At 56.1% G+C, this 13,969-nt stretch overlaps 1 protein-coding gene across 4 annotated transcripts in view; it reads left to right on the forward strand.

Annotated features, from left to right (window-relative positions):
- Positions 1-17: 17 nt before the first annotated feature.
- Positions 18-13,969, forward strand: part of NLGN3 (neuroligin 3) — a 42,407-nt gene continuing 28,455 nt past the window's right edge. Inside the window, exons 1-5 of one of the 4 annotated variants that reach the window (XM_082377110.1) lie at positions 18-1,838; positions 4,397-5,053; positions 5,693-5,752; positions 9,695-9,754; positions 11,339-11,488. In XM_082377110.1, coding sequence (XP_082233236.1) covers positions 4,597-5,053; positions 5,693-5,752; positions 9,695-9,754; positions 11,339-11,488 — 727 coding nt within the window. In that variant the 5' untranslated portion in view covers positions 18-1,838; positions 4,397-4,596. The remainder of the gene's footprint in view (positions 1,839-4,396; positions 5,054-5,692; positions 5,753-9,694; positions 9,755-11,338; positions 11,489-13,969) is intronic. The other 3 variants (XM_082377111.1, XM_082377112.1, XM_082377113.1) reach the window with 3 other exon arrangements.

Genomic DNA, 13,969 nt, shown 5'->3' on the forward strand with positions numbered 1-13,969 from the left:
GCAAGTCAGCACCTTCATTCTGTTCAGATCACCTCCCCTGTTTACCTTCCACCCCCTAAATTTCTGAATTCTGATTGGCTTACTACCCTCTCTTTTCTCCAACCTGGCAGCGTGTTAAGGGTTGGGGCCTTAGTCTCTCAGTAAGGGCGGTTCACCTTCTCAGCTAGATGGTGCAGCTTCTGTATAGTTTGTCTCCATGGGAGGATACACCGCTGGGATTGGGGAGGGGCCGCTGGGCCAGAGGAAAAGTCACTGGAACCTGATTCTCCTTCCACCCATCCCACATGCTGGGTTTTGAACAAGCTTCGGGCTGGGGTGTGACAGACACTGCTTACCCTTTTTGCCACCTTCTGTGGTCCCCATAATGTTCCAAGTGATATCCTAGATAGAGAACTTCCCTGAGTCACATTTCTGGGATGAAACATTGCCCTCCATTGGCAAGTGTCGCCACCACAAAGGTGGTAGAAGGACAGTATGGTTCTAGGAGGAAGAGAAACCAGCAAAAGGAAGCACCCTTTTCTCTCTCTGCTCTGTTGCTGGAACTGCTTGTTTTCGCACGACCCACCGTGGCAGTTACCCAGGGTGACCTGCTCACTCCCATTTTACAGTAGAGAAGACTCAAAACTGTTGCTCCAGGGTCACGTTTGGAACTGCGGCGGGGCCATTCTCGGCCCCCTTGCCTTCAGGTTTGGGGCCCTAGATCTAAGGCTATCCAGGAGAGCCAACTGGTTTACTACCATGGAGTCTTCTGGTATGCCCAGGCTGGAGCTGGAAGAGGGCCAGCCCCAGCCTCGTGGGTGGGTGGTACCAGATGATTTGACAACTTCAGGATACCGTCCAGGCCATAGTTGCACTCTATTACTGGGAAGTGTCAAGCGTGCTGGTAAAACCAGGAGCACCAGTCAATACCCAAGTTACAAAAAAAAAAAAAAAAAAATTCCCTCTTTGAGGTCCATGAAGCCCTTGCTCAGACGGGACTTACCAAGTTTAAGAGTTGTGTATACAAGGCATGGAACTCCCTGACAGGGTAAAGTTGAACACGATTGAAGCTTTCTTCTGCCCTGTCCTATCCTGACAGAAACATTCTGAGGAGCTATAGGGGTAGAGGCTTGGCTGGGATAAGGGACACTCAGAGGGGCTTGGGGTGGGGGGCTACTGAAACTGGACAGGTGCACTACACACAGAAACACAAGACACAAAGACAGCCAGATCTGGAGGGGAGAGACTGAAATGGTCCGACAACTGGCACGCTGACAGCCGGAGTCTGACATGCCCCAGCAGAAAGGAACAGCATTGACCTTTGGGAAAGTGACAGGATGAGGGCAAAGTGCCTCCCCCCCCCACACACACACCTCCTGGTTGCTGCTTGAGTGGTGCTGGTGCTGAGGAGAGGTGAGGGATGCCAAGTGAGGTGGAGGTGGGTCTTCGTGGAGTGTGACTGGGGACTCCTGCAGACAGTGCCTCAGTTTCTCCCTTTGTTTCAAGGTCTCAAGCTCTGCAGGTAAAGTTTGGACTAGCTGCCCCGGAAGATCACCTGACTGTGACTTGAGGGGCGTGAGAGAGAGGGTGGGGAGAGAGCTTGAGGAGAGCGTGCTTGAGCCTGGGAGGAATTGGGCCATGCCCCAGGACTTGAGCCATCTCTGGCACAAAAGGAGTTAATGGCAGGGACCGCGCCCCCCCGTGTCCGGGCACGCGCAGCGCGCCCCCTCGGTGCGCGGGCACAGCAGCCAGGCTGCCGGAGAGCAGATCTCGGGGATTCGGGTGCGGAGCCCTTGGCCTGGAGGCGATATGGGTGGTCCGTGGCCCGGTTCAGTCGCTCGCAACAGCCCGGGGAACAGGTGAGGCCGCCTGCCCCGGTCTCTCATCCTCTAGCTGCCCATACCTTGCCCCGATCCTATCCCCCCCCCCAATCCTGGGGTGCTCCACTTCCCAGCCAGTGCTCCCCATCCATCTCAACCCCACGTTCTCCATCAGCACCCCTGACCCCCCAATCCTCCCCCGCTTTTCTCCTCCACCTCCTCCCTGAATCCCGCACCCTTATCATCCTCCCGCCCATGGTCCCTCTATTTCCACAGTCCGGCCCGCATGCTCATCAAAATACCCCTCCTGAAGGCCCCCAGCCCCATTCCTGTATAGTACATTGCCAGTCCCCCCTCCCCCGCAGTGCAGCCCCATCCCTCTTCCATCATAGCATCTCACAGCCAGGCTCCCTCCCCCACTCTCTGCAGCCCCCCCCCAATGGAGGCCTTTATCCTATCCTCCCCCATTCCAATGCAGCTCCGTCCCCCAATACTATTCCGAACCCGCATAGCCCCCAATGCTGCAGTTCTTGACACCAGTCCATTCCTGCACAATGCCCTTCGCCCAATACTGCTCCAGCCCAGAAAGTACCCCCAGATGCCATTCTAATCCCCGGCATTGCCGCCTCCCCTTGTCTTCTCCCAAATTGCAAGTTGGACCAGGATGGAGATCTTGGCCTTGAAGACCCACAGTGGGTCCTAGGGTACAGAGGGCGTTTGGGGGTCGGTCGATTTGTCTAGGTGTTCACGGGGGGAGGGGCTGCAGGAAATTGACTCAAAGGAGAATGGCATTTGGTACTGAAGGGTTACTGGAGAGGGAGGCATCCTGAAAGGGTTAATGGAATTTGCGGGGAGGGGCGGCACCGAGGGGGTTAATGGTGTGTGTGGGGGGGGGGTTGCTGGCGGGGAAGCCGTGTGAATGAGCGGTCTGTGCCCCGGAGTTGCCATGGAGACGGTGAATGGGGGGATTGTGTGAACTCAGCTGCGGACTATCCCCCCCCAACACACACACACACACACACACACACACACACACACACACCCACTCCCTCCTGCCCCACCTCCCTACTCTTACCCCTTCCTTCCCCGTCCCCTCCTCTCCTCCACCCGGGTGCATTCTGGGCAGCGTCTGGGATCTAACCACCCATACTTTGCTCCCCTTTTCCTCTGAGCCCCCACCCCTTTAGTCGCTTTGCCCGCCCTCCCTCCTCCTCCTCCTTCTTTTTCTCTTTCCCTCCCTCTCCCTCTCCCTCTTTCTCTCTCTCTCTCTCTCTCTCTCTCACACACACACACACACACACACACACACACACACACACACGACACACACACACACATTCTCATTCCCCTCTCCCGGTGGCCGATTGCCGGGCGTTCCCAATCTCCCTCCCCCCACCCCTTCAGCCAGTTCTTAAAGGAGCAGGCCTACAATCTTGGAAGGCGGGAGAAATAGGGGGAAACTAAATTGTGTGTGTGTGTGTCCATGCGGAAGTGTCTGTGTGTGCCTGTGTATATGTGTTGACTATACAACTGTTTTGTCAGAAGGCCTGTGTGCCTCGAGTGTGTTGCTGTTTCTGTTTCTGTCTCCACCTATGTGTCACCATTATGCTGCATGTGTCTCTGGATATTTACCTATGCGATGTGTGTGTGATTATGTTTCAGTAAGTCTCTGCGTGTGTCTCTGAATGTATCTCTCTGTGAGTCTCTGGCTCTGTGAAGCTCTCTGTCTCAGAATGTGGGACTATATGAGGCGATCTCTGTGGGTTTGGAATGTATGTCTCTGTGAGTGAACATCACGGTGTCTGTTGTCCCGGCTTGCTCTCTCTCACTCCCTCTTTCAGTGTTTGTGAGTTTATTTCTGTGAGTCTCTGAGTGTGTGTCCCCCGCACTCTGTTGTTTATTTTACACTGGCTGAGCATCAACAATGCCTAGGGTGCTAGTCTCTGGCACCCCATGTGAATTAGAGATAGCTGACAGAAAGGACCAAGGCTTAAGGATGTGGGAGCAGTGAGGGCTTTGAGAAACGTACAGGAGGGTCTGGGGACTCTGGTGAATGGCTGTCCTGCCCCCTGCCCTGCCAGAGGGAGACGGGGTCTCTCTGGGGGCCCCTTTGCCTATCCGCTGTGTTCCCTTCTTCTGCCTTAGTCCTGGAGTGAGGTTCACAATCCTACCGTCTCCTGACGTTGAGGTCCCTGTGTGGGGTCATGGGTCCTGGGGGCTGGGAGCCCAGTGTCCACGCAGCGTGCCCAGGAGCCTGAGCTCCATTTCCTGTTCTCCCATCGCCTACTACCACATGCTACTCTGGCTCCAGCTGACCCCGATGAGCTCCATTGGCTGAGGGGTTGAAGTCAGGGACTGGCAACTTGCAGTGGCAACAACTGTCAATCTGTCGACCCCCTTGGCTTTTCCAACCATGGCCCGGACACAGCGAATGGCTCTGACTGGCAGTGGAGATCGTCTGAGGGTCCCTGGAACCCCGGGCATGGGAAACCTCTCCTAACTGTAGGAGAATAGCCCAAGCGCAGCAGGGCCCCAAAGACCCACTCCATAGCCCTCCGCGACCATCTTGGATGACGCATACTTCCCTCTTTCCACAGGCCTGTCTGGCCCTGAGGGAGTCCCCTTTCTGAAGCTGTGGTGCTCGGAAGACCTGCTCTCTACGTTGCCGGGCACCTGTAGGTGTCCCTCGAGAGCTCAGTTTTGAGGTCCAAGTCAGTGTGGCCATGAAGGGGCTGCCTATTGGGCTGATGCTGTGACCCCGGAGTCTGCCTTTCCTGCCAGTCCCCCGGCCCGGAACATGTGGCTGCGGCTTGGCCTGCCCTCGCTGTCCCTGAGCCCCAAGCCCACAGTTGGCCGGAGCCTGTGCCTCACCCTGTGGTTCCTGAGCTTGGTGCTGAGGGCCAGTACCCAGGCCCCAGCACCCACAGTCAATACTCACTTTGGGAAGCTAAGGGGTGCCCGGGTACCATTGCCCAGTGAGATCCTGGGGCCTGTGGACCAATACCTTGGGGTGCCCTACGCAGCCCCCCCCATCGGCGAGAAACGTTTCCTGCCCCCTGAACCACCCCCATCCTGGTCGGGCATCCGGAACGCCACACACTTTCCCCCAGTGTGCCCTCAGAACATCCACACAGCTGTGCCCGAAGTCATGCTTCCTGTCTGGTTCACGGCCAACCTGGATATCGTCGCTACTTACATTCAGGAGCCCAACGAAGACTGCCTCTACCTGAACGTCTATGTGCCCACGGAGGATGGTGAGTGCGGCCAGGCACTGTGCCCTCCTTGCCTCCCACCTGCCCCGCTGTGTTTGTGGCTGGCATGTGGTGGTGTGCCGTGCAGCATGCAACTGTCTGTCTGTGAAAATGCTTCTAACCATCACTCTGCTTGGCCTCCCCCTTCCTCCTCCCTGTTCTTTCCTCTCCCAGCATTGTCTGAGCTCCCATGTGTGAGTGACACTGTTACCAGGAGGGGCCTGGCCAGGCCTGAGAGCTCTGACAGGTCTAGGGCCAGGTGCTGGATGGGGGTTCCCTGGGGGAGTATGGGTCACTGCTGGCAGCTGCCCGCGGGAGGATGCTGGCGCCACCGGGCCCCCCTGTCGCCATTCCACCTGCTCTGAGAGGTGGTAGGTGTGTGTGGCCAAGGGAGCTGGGTGTGTGTGGGGGGCAGGGGGCAAGCCTGGTGGGCAGTGCTTAGGTGCCTCCTCTTTCACTAGCTGATGCCTCCTCCCGCGGGGGTCACACTAAGGTAAGTGACAGAAGCAAGGAGATGGTGGGACAGGCTCTCTGCCACGTGCCGCCTGCAGAGCAGCTCTTGGGGCCTGGGGGGGGGGGTGCGGGTGCATGCCCCTGGGCAGAGGCCTCCTGTTATTTTTTAGTTTTTTATTCATTTTACAGTAAAGCGGATTTCCAAGGAATGCGCCCGAAAGCCCAACAAGAAAATTTGTAGGAAAGGAGGTAGGTAGCGAGCCGGCGGGGAGGGAGAGAGAGAGAGAGGGAGGGCTGTCTGCCCACCTGCCCTTGCCCCCGAGGACCCAGCCTTCCTTCAAGTAGCCCAGGCTCAGGGGGCGGTCGGTGAGCAGGCATAAGCTCCATCTCGTCCGAGGGCCCCGGCTGCTCTTCAGGAAGGCTCTGGTGGCCTAAGGCAGGTTCAGAGCAGAAGCGGCAACCCCATTTCTTCCAAACTTCCCAGCCCCAAAGTCCACCCTAAAGCGTGTGCCAAAGACAGAGCCAGTGGTTCCCTGTGGGACACCTCAGGAGAAACTCTAAGCCGCCGAGATGGAGCCAGAGGCTCTGACCTTCTCCTGGTGAGAGAGCCACCAGCTCATCCTTCCGTGCCCTTTCCCGGGTTGAAAGTCGGGAGTCAACTCTCCAGCGGTGGAGCTTAGACCAAACTGCAGCCAGGTGTAGCAACCCTGCCACCCCGCCCACCACCTCTGGCCAGGGCCTAGCTGAGTGACCCGGGCTAGCCTGGTGGCAGACCTTGCGGGTCTCCAGGAAGTGAGCACTCTGAAGGAGGCACGAGATCCCGAATTGCAAATTGACCCTCTTTCCGGGAGGAATTTGTCGCCCTCCACCCATGTAATAATTCTTCCTGTTCAAATACCACTTTATGTTCTCTGCAAAGCACTTGCATACTTACCTCAGAAAATCCCCCCCACTTCTGTGGAAGCTTATGAGGCAGGAATTGGTATCCCAATTTTCCAGATGAGGAAACAGGCCCAGGGGAGTGACTTGCTGCTGCTCAAGGCCCCGTCGCTGGTCTGTGGCAGGGCCTGGACCAAAACCTGGGTCTCTTGACCCTCAGGGCCGTGTTCTTTCCACTGTAGCATGTGAGGCAACTCCCATCTGGTCATTCCCACCTCCCCTACTCTGAAACAAATGGTGAAATGTGGATGGGTTGAACTGAATTGGAAACAGTAAGACTAAGGAACAAGTGGAAAAGCACAGCCTGGTCCCTACAACCCTTTGGCAAGCTTGGAGTTTGTTTTCCTTTGAAATCATAGGGCGGGGTTCCCCCAAGTGGGGTCATCAGGATTCCCGGGGCTGAGTGCCCTCTACTAAGTAAGAATCTCTGCGGGCAGAGCCCGGCGATCTGCCTGTTGCGCTTTTGATGCTCACTGAAGCTTTGAGTGAGGTCTGCTGCCCTGGGGATAAGCGTTACACCACCTCCCCACACCCAGCCCAGGACCTCACACTCAGAAGGCAATCAGTAAACATGTTTTTGCACGAATGAAGACGCATTGCGGTGCCACAGAGAGAGTATGGGTCTGGGAGCCACAAGCCTGACCGAGTCCCAGCTCTGCTGCTAACTCACAGTGAAACCCTAGACAAGTCTTTTCCTTTGAGAACCTCTGTTTCTGCATCTGAAGGTGGTAGGGGACTATTCTGGTCTTAACGTTCCATTAACGTATAAAAGATTTCAGGAAGAGGGTCTCTTAAACCTGCTCCTACTAGTTACTTGCTTACTCGGGTGCAGGGTGGCGGAGGGGGAGGCGATGACACTAACCATTTCCTAGGAGCAATGATCCCCCAGGGCACCAGTAAGAGCCTAGGGCAGTCCAGTCCAGTCCAGTCCTGAGAGTTTGGCTAGAGAGCCAACTGGACGCTCCAGTCAAGTTCAAACAAACACTTACCAATCGTGATTGTTGACTATGGGCAAGGCCACGTGCTAGGTGCTGTTGGGATGTGGAGGGATACGAGGTGGAGGAAAGATTTAGAAATAACTAAAGACCTGATCGCTACTCTGAGGAAACTCCTAGCCTAGCATTGAAACTCAGCTGGTTTAGCTAAGCCCCACAGGCCGAGCTGGGAAGCGGGTTCCAGACAGCGTGGGAGAGGGCATCTGGTCATTTAGCTGCTCAAATGAGTTCCCTATCCAGGGCCTGTTGGCCGTTTGGAACAGACTTAAAAAGTCTGCCCCTGGGGGGAGACCCGTCCCCAGGGGTGGTTAGGGTTGTGATGTGTGCAGGGCAGGCAGGGCTGGCCCCGTTGGGCTCCTGCAGCAGCACAGTGTTGGGCTGGGGGATGGTGGTCGTGCTGGCCCGGGGGTGGGGGACAGGCGTGGCAGCAAGGAGTTGCTCAGCGAGTGCTAAGCTGAGGGAGCAAAGGCATCTGTACGGAGGAGGCTGGGACAATGCAGCAACCCAGGGACCTTCCCAGAGGGGGGCAAACGGGACGCATGTTCTAAGTCGGGGTCCAGGGGAAGCGAAGGATTTCCTGGGGAAGATATGCCCTGTCCCCCAACCTCCACCCCCATCAAGTTGGAGGGAATTCATGTTTAGGGATGGGTGATTCCTTGCCGTTTGGGGGTCTGTCTGCTGTGTGGGTGATGACACCCCAGGTCCCACAGGGTTTCTGAGGGCAGTACCGTCGTTGTTAGGTGTTAAGATGGTAGGTGCCCCGGGAGGTTCGGGAAGCCGGAGGCAGTTTCTGCCCCTCAGGCTGGGCTCTTGCCCTGGTTGAAAAGCCATTTTGTAATTGGAGGGCGGCTCCTGTTTTGATTAATAGCTGTACGGGAACCCAGACCAGCTGAGAAAGAGGGCTATTTGCTGCCTCCAGGCCGAGAGTATCTGATGTCTTAGACAACAGGATAAGCCCTGGGGTGCCAGCAGAATGACCTCTGTTTCCACACACTGACTAGCACCCAGGCGGTGGGTCCTCTTTCTCAAAGCTAGATGAACTTCTCATCTCCTTAGAATGAGAAGGAGAATTGGGGCCCGCTCACCCAGGTCCTAAACGTCTCTCTTCTCTCCTCTAGTCTCTTCTTTTCTTTCCTTCCCTCCCCTCCCCTCCACCACCGCCTCCCCCATGCTCCACCTCTTTCCTGACTTATTTTTTCCCTTCCCTTTCCCCCGTCCCAGAAAGGTGGCATTGTGCAGTGGAAAGACCATGGGCTTTGGAATCAAGCAGACCTGGGTTTGGATCTCATCTCTAGCACTTCCTAGCTGTGCAATCTTAAGCAAGTCACTTTGCCTCTCTGAACCTCAGTTTCCCCATCAGTGAAACAGGAATAAAGATAGTCCCTCCCTCATTGGGGTGTAAGGATCAAACAGTATGGCAGAAGTAGAGTGTCTGGCACATGGTAACCATTCGGTACATGGTAGGAGCTGCTACCATTATTCCTATCTCTGTTTTTTTCTCTCTCTCTCTCCCTCTCTCTCTTTCTCTCTCTCTCATGTCCCTTTCTCCTTTTCCCCTTCCTTCTCTCCCTCCCTCCCTCTCTGGCTCTCTTTCGATCTCAGAGCAATGCTTGCTGCTCTCAGGCCTGGTTCCTGTGGGCAGGAACCCCATTTGCCATTACCCAGAGCAGGCCCCAGTGAGGAAGACCGGAGGGAAAGCTTCATCTCCCATTTTCTCCTGTGGGAATCAGGGTCAGCTGAGGCCCAGCTTGAGCCTGCCCACTGGGCCCGAATAGCTCAAGGCTGGGGTCCCCGGCTCTGCCCTATAACAGCTCATATCCGTATCTACACGTGCTGGCGATGCCGCCTCTCACCTTTGGTGCCTGCCCCTGCTCTCCAGCTCAGCCTGCCTGTGTACACACGTGCGGCCCCTTCCACCCGGGAGAAGTCCTTCCCCTGAGTGGGTCTCTGGCTCTGTGCCCTGGCCCACCTGCTGCTACCTCCTTCCTAACTGGGAAGGTGGTTGGTTGAGACAGGCTGCTGGGGACAGGGAGGCGCAGGGAGGCCAGCACAGCAGGGGCCTGCAACACTATCATCCTGATGAAGGTCTGGGCCTCAGCCCACCCATTCCCTCAGTTCTTGCCATCCCTCCTGCCTGTCCTGGGCCCAGGCCCAGAGCTGGCTTGCTGGGCCACACTGCAGTCATGCTGTTTTTGAATTCTCTCTCTGTTTTGTTCTCTGTTCTGTGCTGTTGTGTCTCCCCGTGTCTGGTCCCCAGGATCCGGCGCTAAGAAACAGGGCGAGGACTTAGCGGATAATGACGGGGATGAAGATGAAGGTATTTGGGGGCTGCAGGGCGCGGCGGCTGGTGCATGGCACAGAGCCCCTCCCCCTCTCGATGGGGAGAAGCCCCGTCTGTCTGTCTGTCCGTCCGTTGGTGTGTTTCTGTTCCTGTACAAGGCCGTGGGGCTGTTCATCCATCTTTGGCCTGGTCGGCCACTGGGAGTTCCAGGGTGATGGACACGGCTGGCGGGAGCAGGGGACCACGAGCAGAGCCATGGGGAGGGCATCTTCCTCGCCCCGGTCCCCACTGCCCAGAGACAGCTTCCTCCCCCATCTTCTGTGGTTCACGGGCACCTGCCCCTACTGAGCAGCAGGGAGAGTGGAGAGAAAGCAGGACTGAGGGGGGCGGGGGCGAGGAGAGGCACCTAGAATCTCCTTGGCCTTCGCCCAGAAAGAGAGAGATGGCCTCAGGGCCAGGGGCTGCATTAGGTTCAGGACAGGGCCACAAGGACTGGACCAAAGCACCGGGCTGAGGCCAGGACGCCACAGCCCAGTCAGTGGATGGCATAAGGTCCTTGGGTGACGGTTGAACCAGTCTTCCTTCCTCCTCAGGAAAACAGGTTGTGTTTGCTCGGCAGCAGAGAGCATTCCCTTCTGCCTCCATGCCCCAGCCCTGGCCTGGGGGCCACACAGCTCAGGGGGGCCCACTGGTGGCTGGTAGGGCTGTGCCGGTGCGGCAGAGTGTGGTCCAGCTCACAGGCCGAGAGGCTTCAGGTCGAGGTGATCAGGCCGGGAGCCTTCTCGTGGCCGCCCAGCCCTGTCGCCGCACTGCTCGGGGCTTGGGAGCAGCCGCTTAAAGGTCTCTCGTTGAGTGGCCTCTGCGGAGGCTCCATCTTCATCTTAAAGCTGCCTGAGGGCAGGCTCTCTCATTCTTAGTTCTGCCCCCACCTCTTCCCCATCCCCAGTGTTTCCAGTTAAGTCTGCCTGATGCCCGGGGAGAATGGGGTAAACCAGCACATGGCTGAGAAACCATGTCAGTAAGGTTCTCCCCCCCCCGACACACACACCCCCATCTCTGCCATTCACTCCCCTGTCCCCACATTCTCCCTTGTTCTCTTCCTGTGCCACCCCCTATTCCCGCCCCTCTTGTCTCTGTCTGCACTGGGGGGCCAGCTGCTGCCAATGGCCGTATTTCCATGTAACTGGTCTAGTCCTGGGGGTTTCAGGGCTCCCCAGCCCCTGCTCTCTAAAGCCATGTCAGGTCCCAGGACTCCTGGGTGCCCGGGGCAGGGACTCACTGATCCGGCTAAGGGACCTGCCCTTTCTCTTCCCCCCTCCCCCTGTCCCCCAGGGCCCAGCCACGGCTGCTGTAGACCTAGCTGTATCAGGAACGCCTGGCTGCCTTCTGCTGGGAGGCACTTGAAACCAGAGTCTTTAAAAACATCACCGACGTCCAACTTTCTCTGGCTGATGCTCAAGCTCCGGGCCGAACAGCCCCATGAGTCCTGCCCTCAGAGATGGCGGTGGTGTCCTGGCACCTGGGATAGCTTTGCTGCCCACACCCCCCCACCCAGGGCTGGCGGGGGTGGGGGAGGAAGGGCAGCCTACCCAGCCTGTGTCTCACCCCTTCTCCTTGCAGACATCCGGGACAGTGGCGCTAAGCCTGTCATGGTCTACATCCATGGAGGCTCTTACATGGAAGGGACAGGCAACATGATTGACGGCAGCGTCCTGGCCAGTTATGGCAACGTCATCGTCATCACCCTCAACTATCGGGTTGGAGTGCTAGGTATGGTTCCCTGCTGGGTGCCTAGAAGGAAGCCTGGGTTCTCAAGGAGGGAGGAAAGAAGGCTGAGGAGCTGAGAACAGGCCGCCTTGGTTCTCTAGCTGGTGCTAACGACCATGGCCACAATGTTGTTATCCCATAGCCCCTACCCAACTGCCCGGGGCTTCCCCACGGTGTCCCTAAGCCCGTTCCTGGAATGTTGAGATGCCACTGGAAATTCAATTCAAACTTCACACCTTCTCTTAGGTCTCCAGCCAGGTCTCTGGTTCCAGACTTTTGCCTGGCTGAGTTTTGTAGAGTCGATTCATTTTCTGGTGTCCTATCCTCATCCCTACCCACCCACCCCACATCCCTAAACACCCCACACATGCACAGATATTCCTTCTAGCCAATCACATATCCACACACCCACATACCCTCACACGCCCACCGTCCACGCTGCCCACCTGCACCCGCATGCATCTATTTCTCTCTCATCCCCCCAAGCACACATACACACTCATACACATACAGACCCCTACATCTACATCTACAGACCCCCTCACATATATGCACATTCCCTCACCACTCCATACACTGCACACGTATAGTCTCCCCGATGCACATATCCACATACCCAGATGCCTCTCTACACTCCACGTCCATACCGCACATCTACACAGATTTCTCTCACCTTCCATGCATGCGTACACACACACACACACACACGTTCCCATGTATCTCTCCCTCCACATCGCTGTATCCACATCTGTGCCCATATACACCACATGTGCCCCCACGCTCACGCTTTCCTCTACCCCCATAATACACTCTACACAAAGACCCACACCCTGCACGTTCACATCCGTGCACAAACCCCACATATATGTACCTTAAATGTACACAAATATTCCTTCCACACATACATGGACAGATCCACGTCCCCCTAAACACCCCACTTCCACCTCTCCTCCAACAGCCACACACACACGTATGTCCCTCACCTTCCCTACACAAACACGAACCAGCGTTCCCCTCCTTACACATGCGGGAGCCATACCTGCACGTCCACACCTCCCCAGCCCACGGTACACAGATACTACGCACGTACCCCTCATCTCCCTGCTTCCACATCTACATACACATCCCATGCACTACGCTTACACATCTCCCCTTATATACACACCCACAGACCCCGATACACATACCCATATACACATACACACACACACACACACACACACACATACACACTCTTCCTATACACATCTGGCATATATATGTCCAATACATACATATGTACATATTCCTACCCCACGAATATACGTGCATCCATATCCCCACACCTGGCCATCCATATCCGTACACGCATACACACTCATGCACACCCCACACTTACATATCCCATATACATACACTGCACATTTCTTCTACTCTCTCCACACATACATCCCCATACACTCCCATCCATTACACCATCTCCCTCCCACACACACACACTTACTTCCCAAATACCTCCTGATACACACCCATATCCCCTTCCCCACTCCTACTCTGTCACCCACACGCTTATTTTGGTGATTTAGGCTGCCCCCCTACCCTGTGCCTTCACTTGGTAACTAACTGTTAATGCTTAACTGTGGCCAAGGTCTTGAGGTAAACAAGTGCCTCAGAGAGGGCGACCAAGCACACAGGGCCTCGCTCCCTTTCGGATGCTCACCCAGGCCTCCGAGGGCACACGCGGCCCCATAGCCCTGGAGTGGCACAAAGAAGTCAACTTCCTGCCCGGAGGGCTGGTGTCCTGAGTCCCAGTGGGTGTCTGGGCTGTTTCTCAGGTCTGCAGGCCTGGGTGCTGAACGAGCAATTAGGCACGGCTTGCTCCAGGGCTTGTTGGCTGACAGGACCCTATTTTAATTTGCTTTTGAGTATGTGGCTTTGCCAGTTGGCATCCCAGAGGCCCCAGAGCCGCGTTTCACTTCTGGGTGCATCTACGTACACGGAAAGGCAATCTTCTCTTGACTTCCCCTTAATACTATGTGGGATAGCAAGACACCTTTTGGGAGTTCAGACGAGAGAAATGATATTCCCTGAAAAACGTGGAGCCTGCGTTCCCTTCAGCGGCATCTTGATGCTGGGTGTGACGTATGCAGGGCGTCTCCCTGGCCTCTCCACAGTCTAGTGGGCCTTGGGTTTCATGGTTCTGCCACTGCTCCTCTGTCTCTCTGAGTTGCCACAGACATCATGGCAAGGCTCTGTCCTGTAAGCTGTTCTGTCCTGTTGAGAAAGGGGATCTGAGTCTCTGACAGTAAAAATGGTACCATGAAGGTGCCTGCAAACCCACATACTTGGGCTGCATAGTTCCTGAAGAGTAATGTGTTTACAAACGTAATCACACACAGATACACAGGCACACGTGCGTGGTAGTTGAAGGCCAGAACTAACTGTGTTACTTTATTTTCTAAATGAGAGTGACAGAAAATATTCAACTCAGTTGCTTTTAAAAAT

Source organism: Balaenoptera borealis (assembly GCF_965194805.1).
Source record: "Balaenoptera borealis genome assembly, chromosome: X".
Lineage (NCBI taxonomy): Eukaryota > Metazoa > Chordata > Mammalia > Artiodactyla > Balaenopteridae > Balaenoptera > Balaenoptera borealis.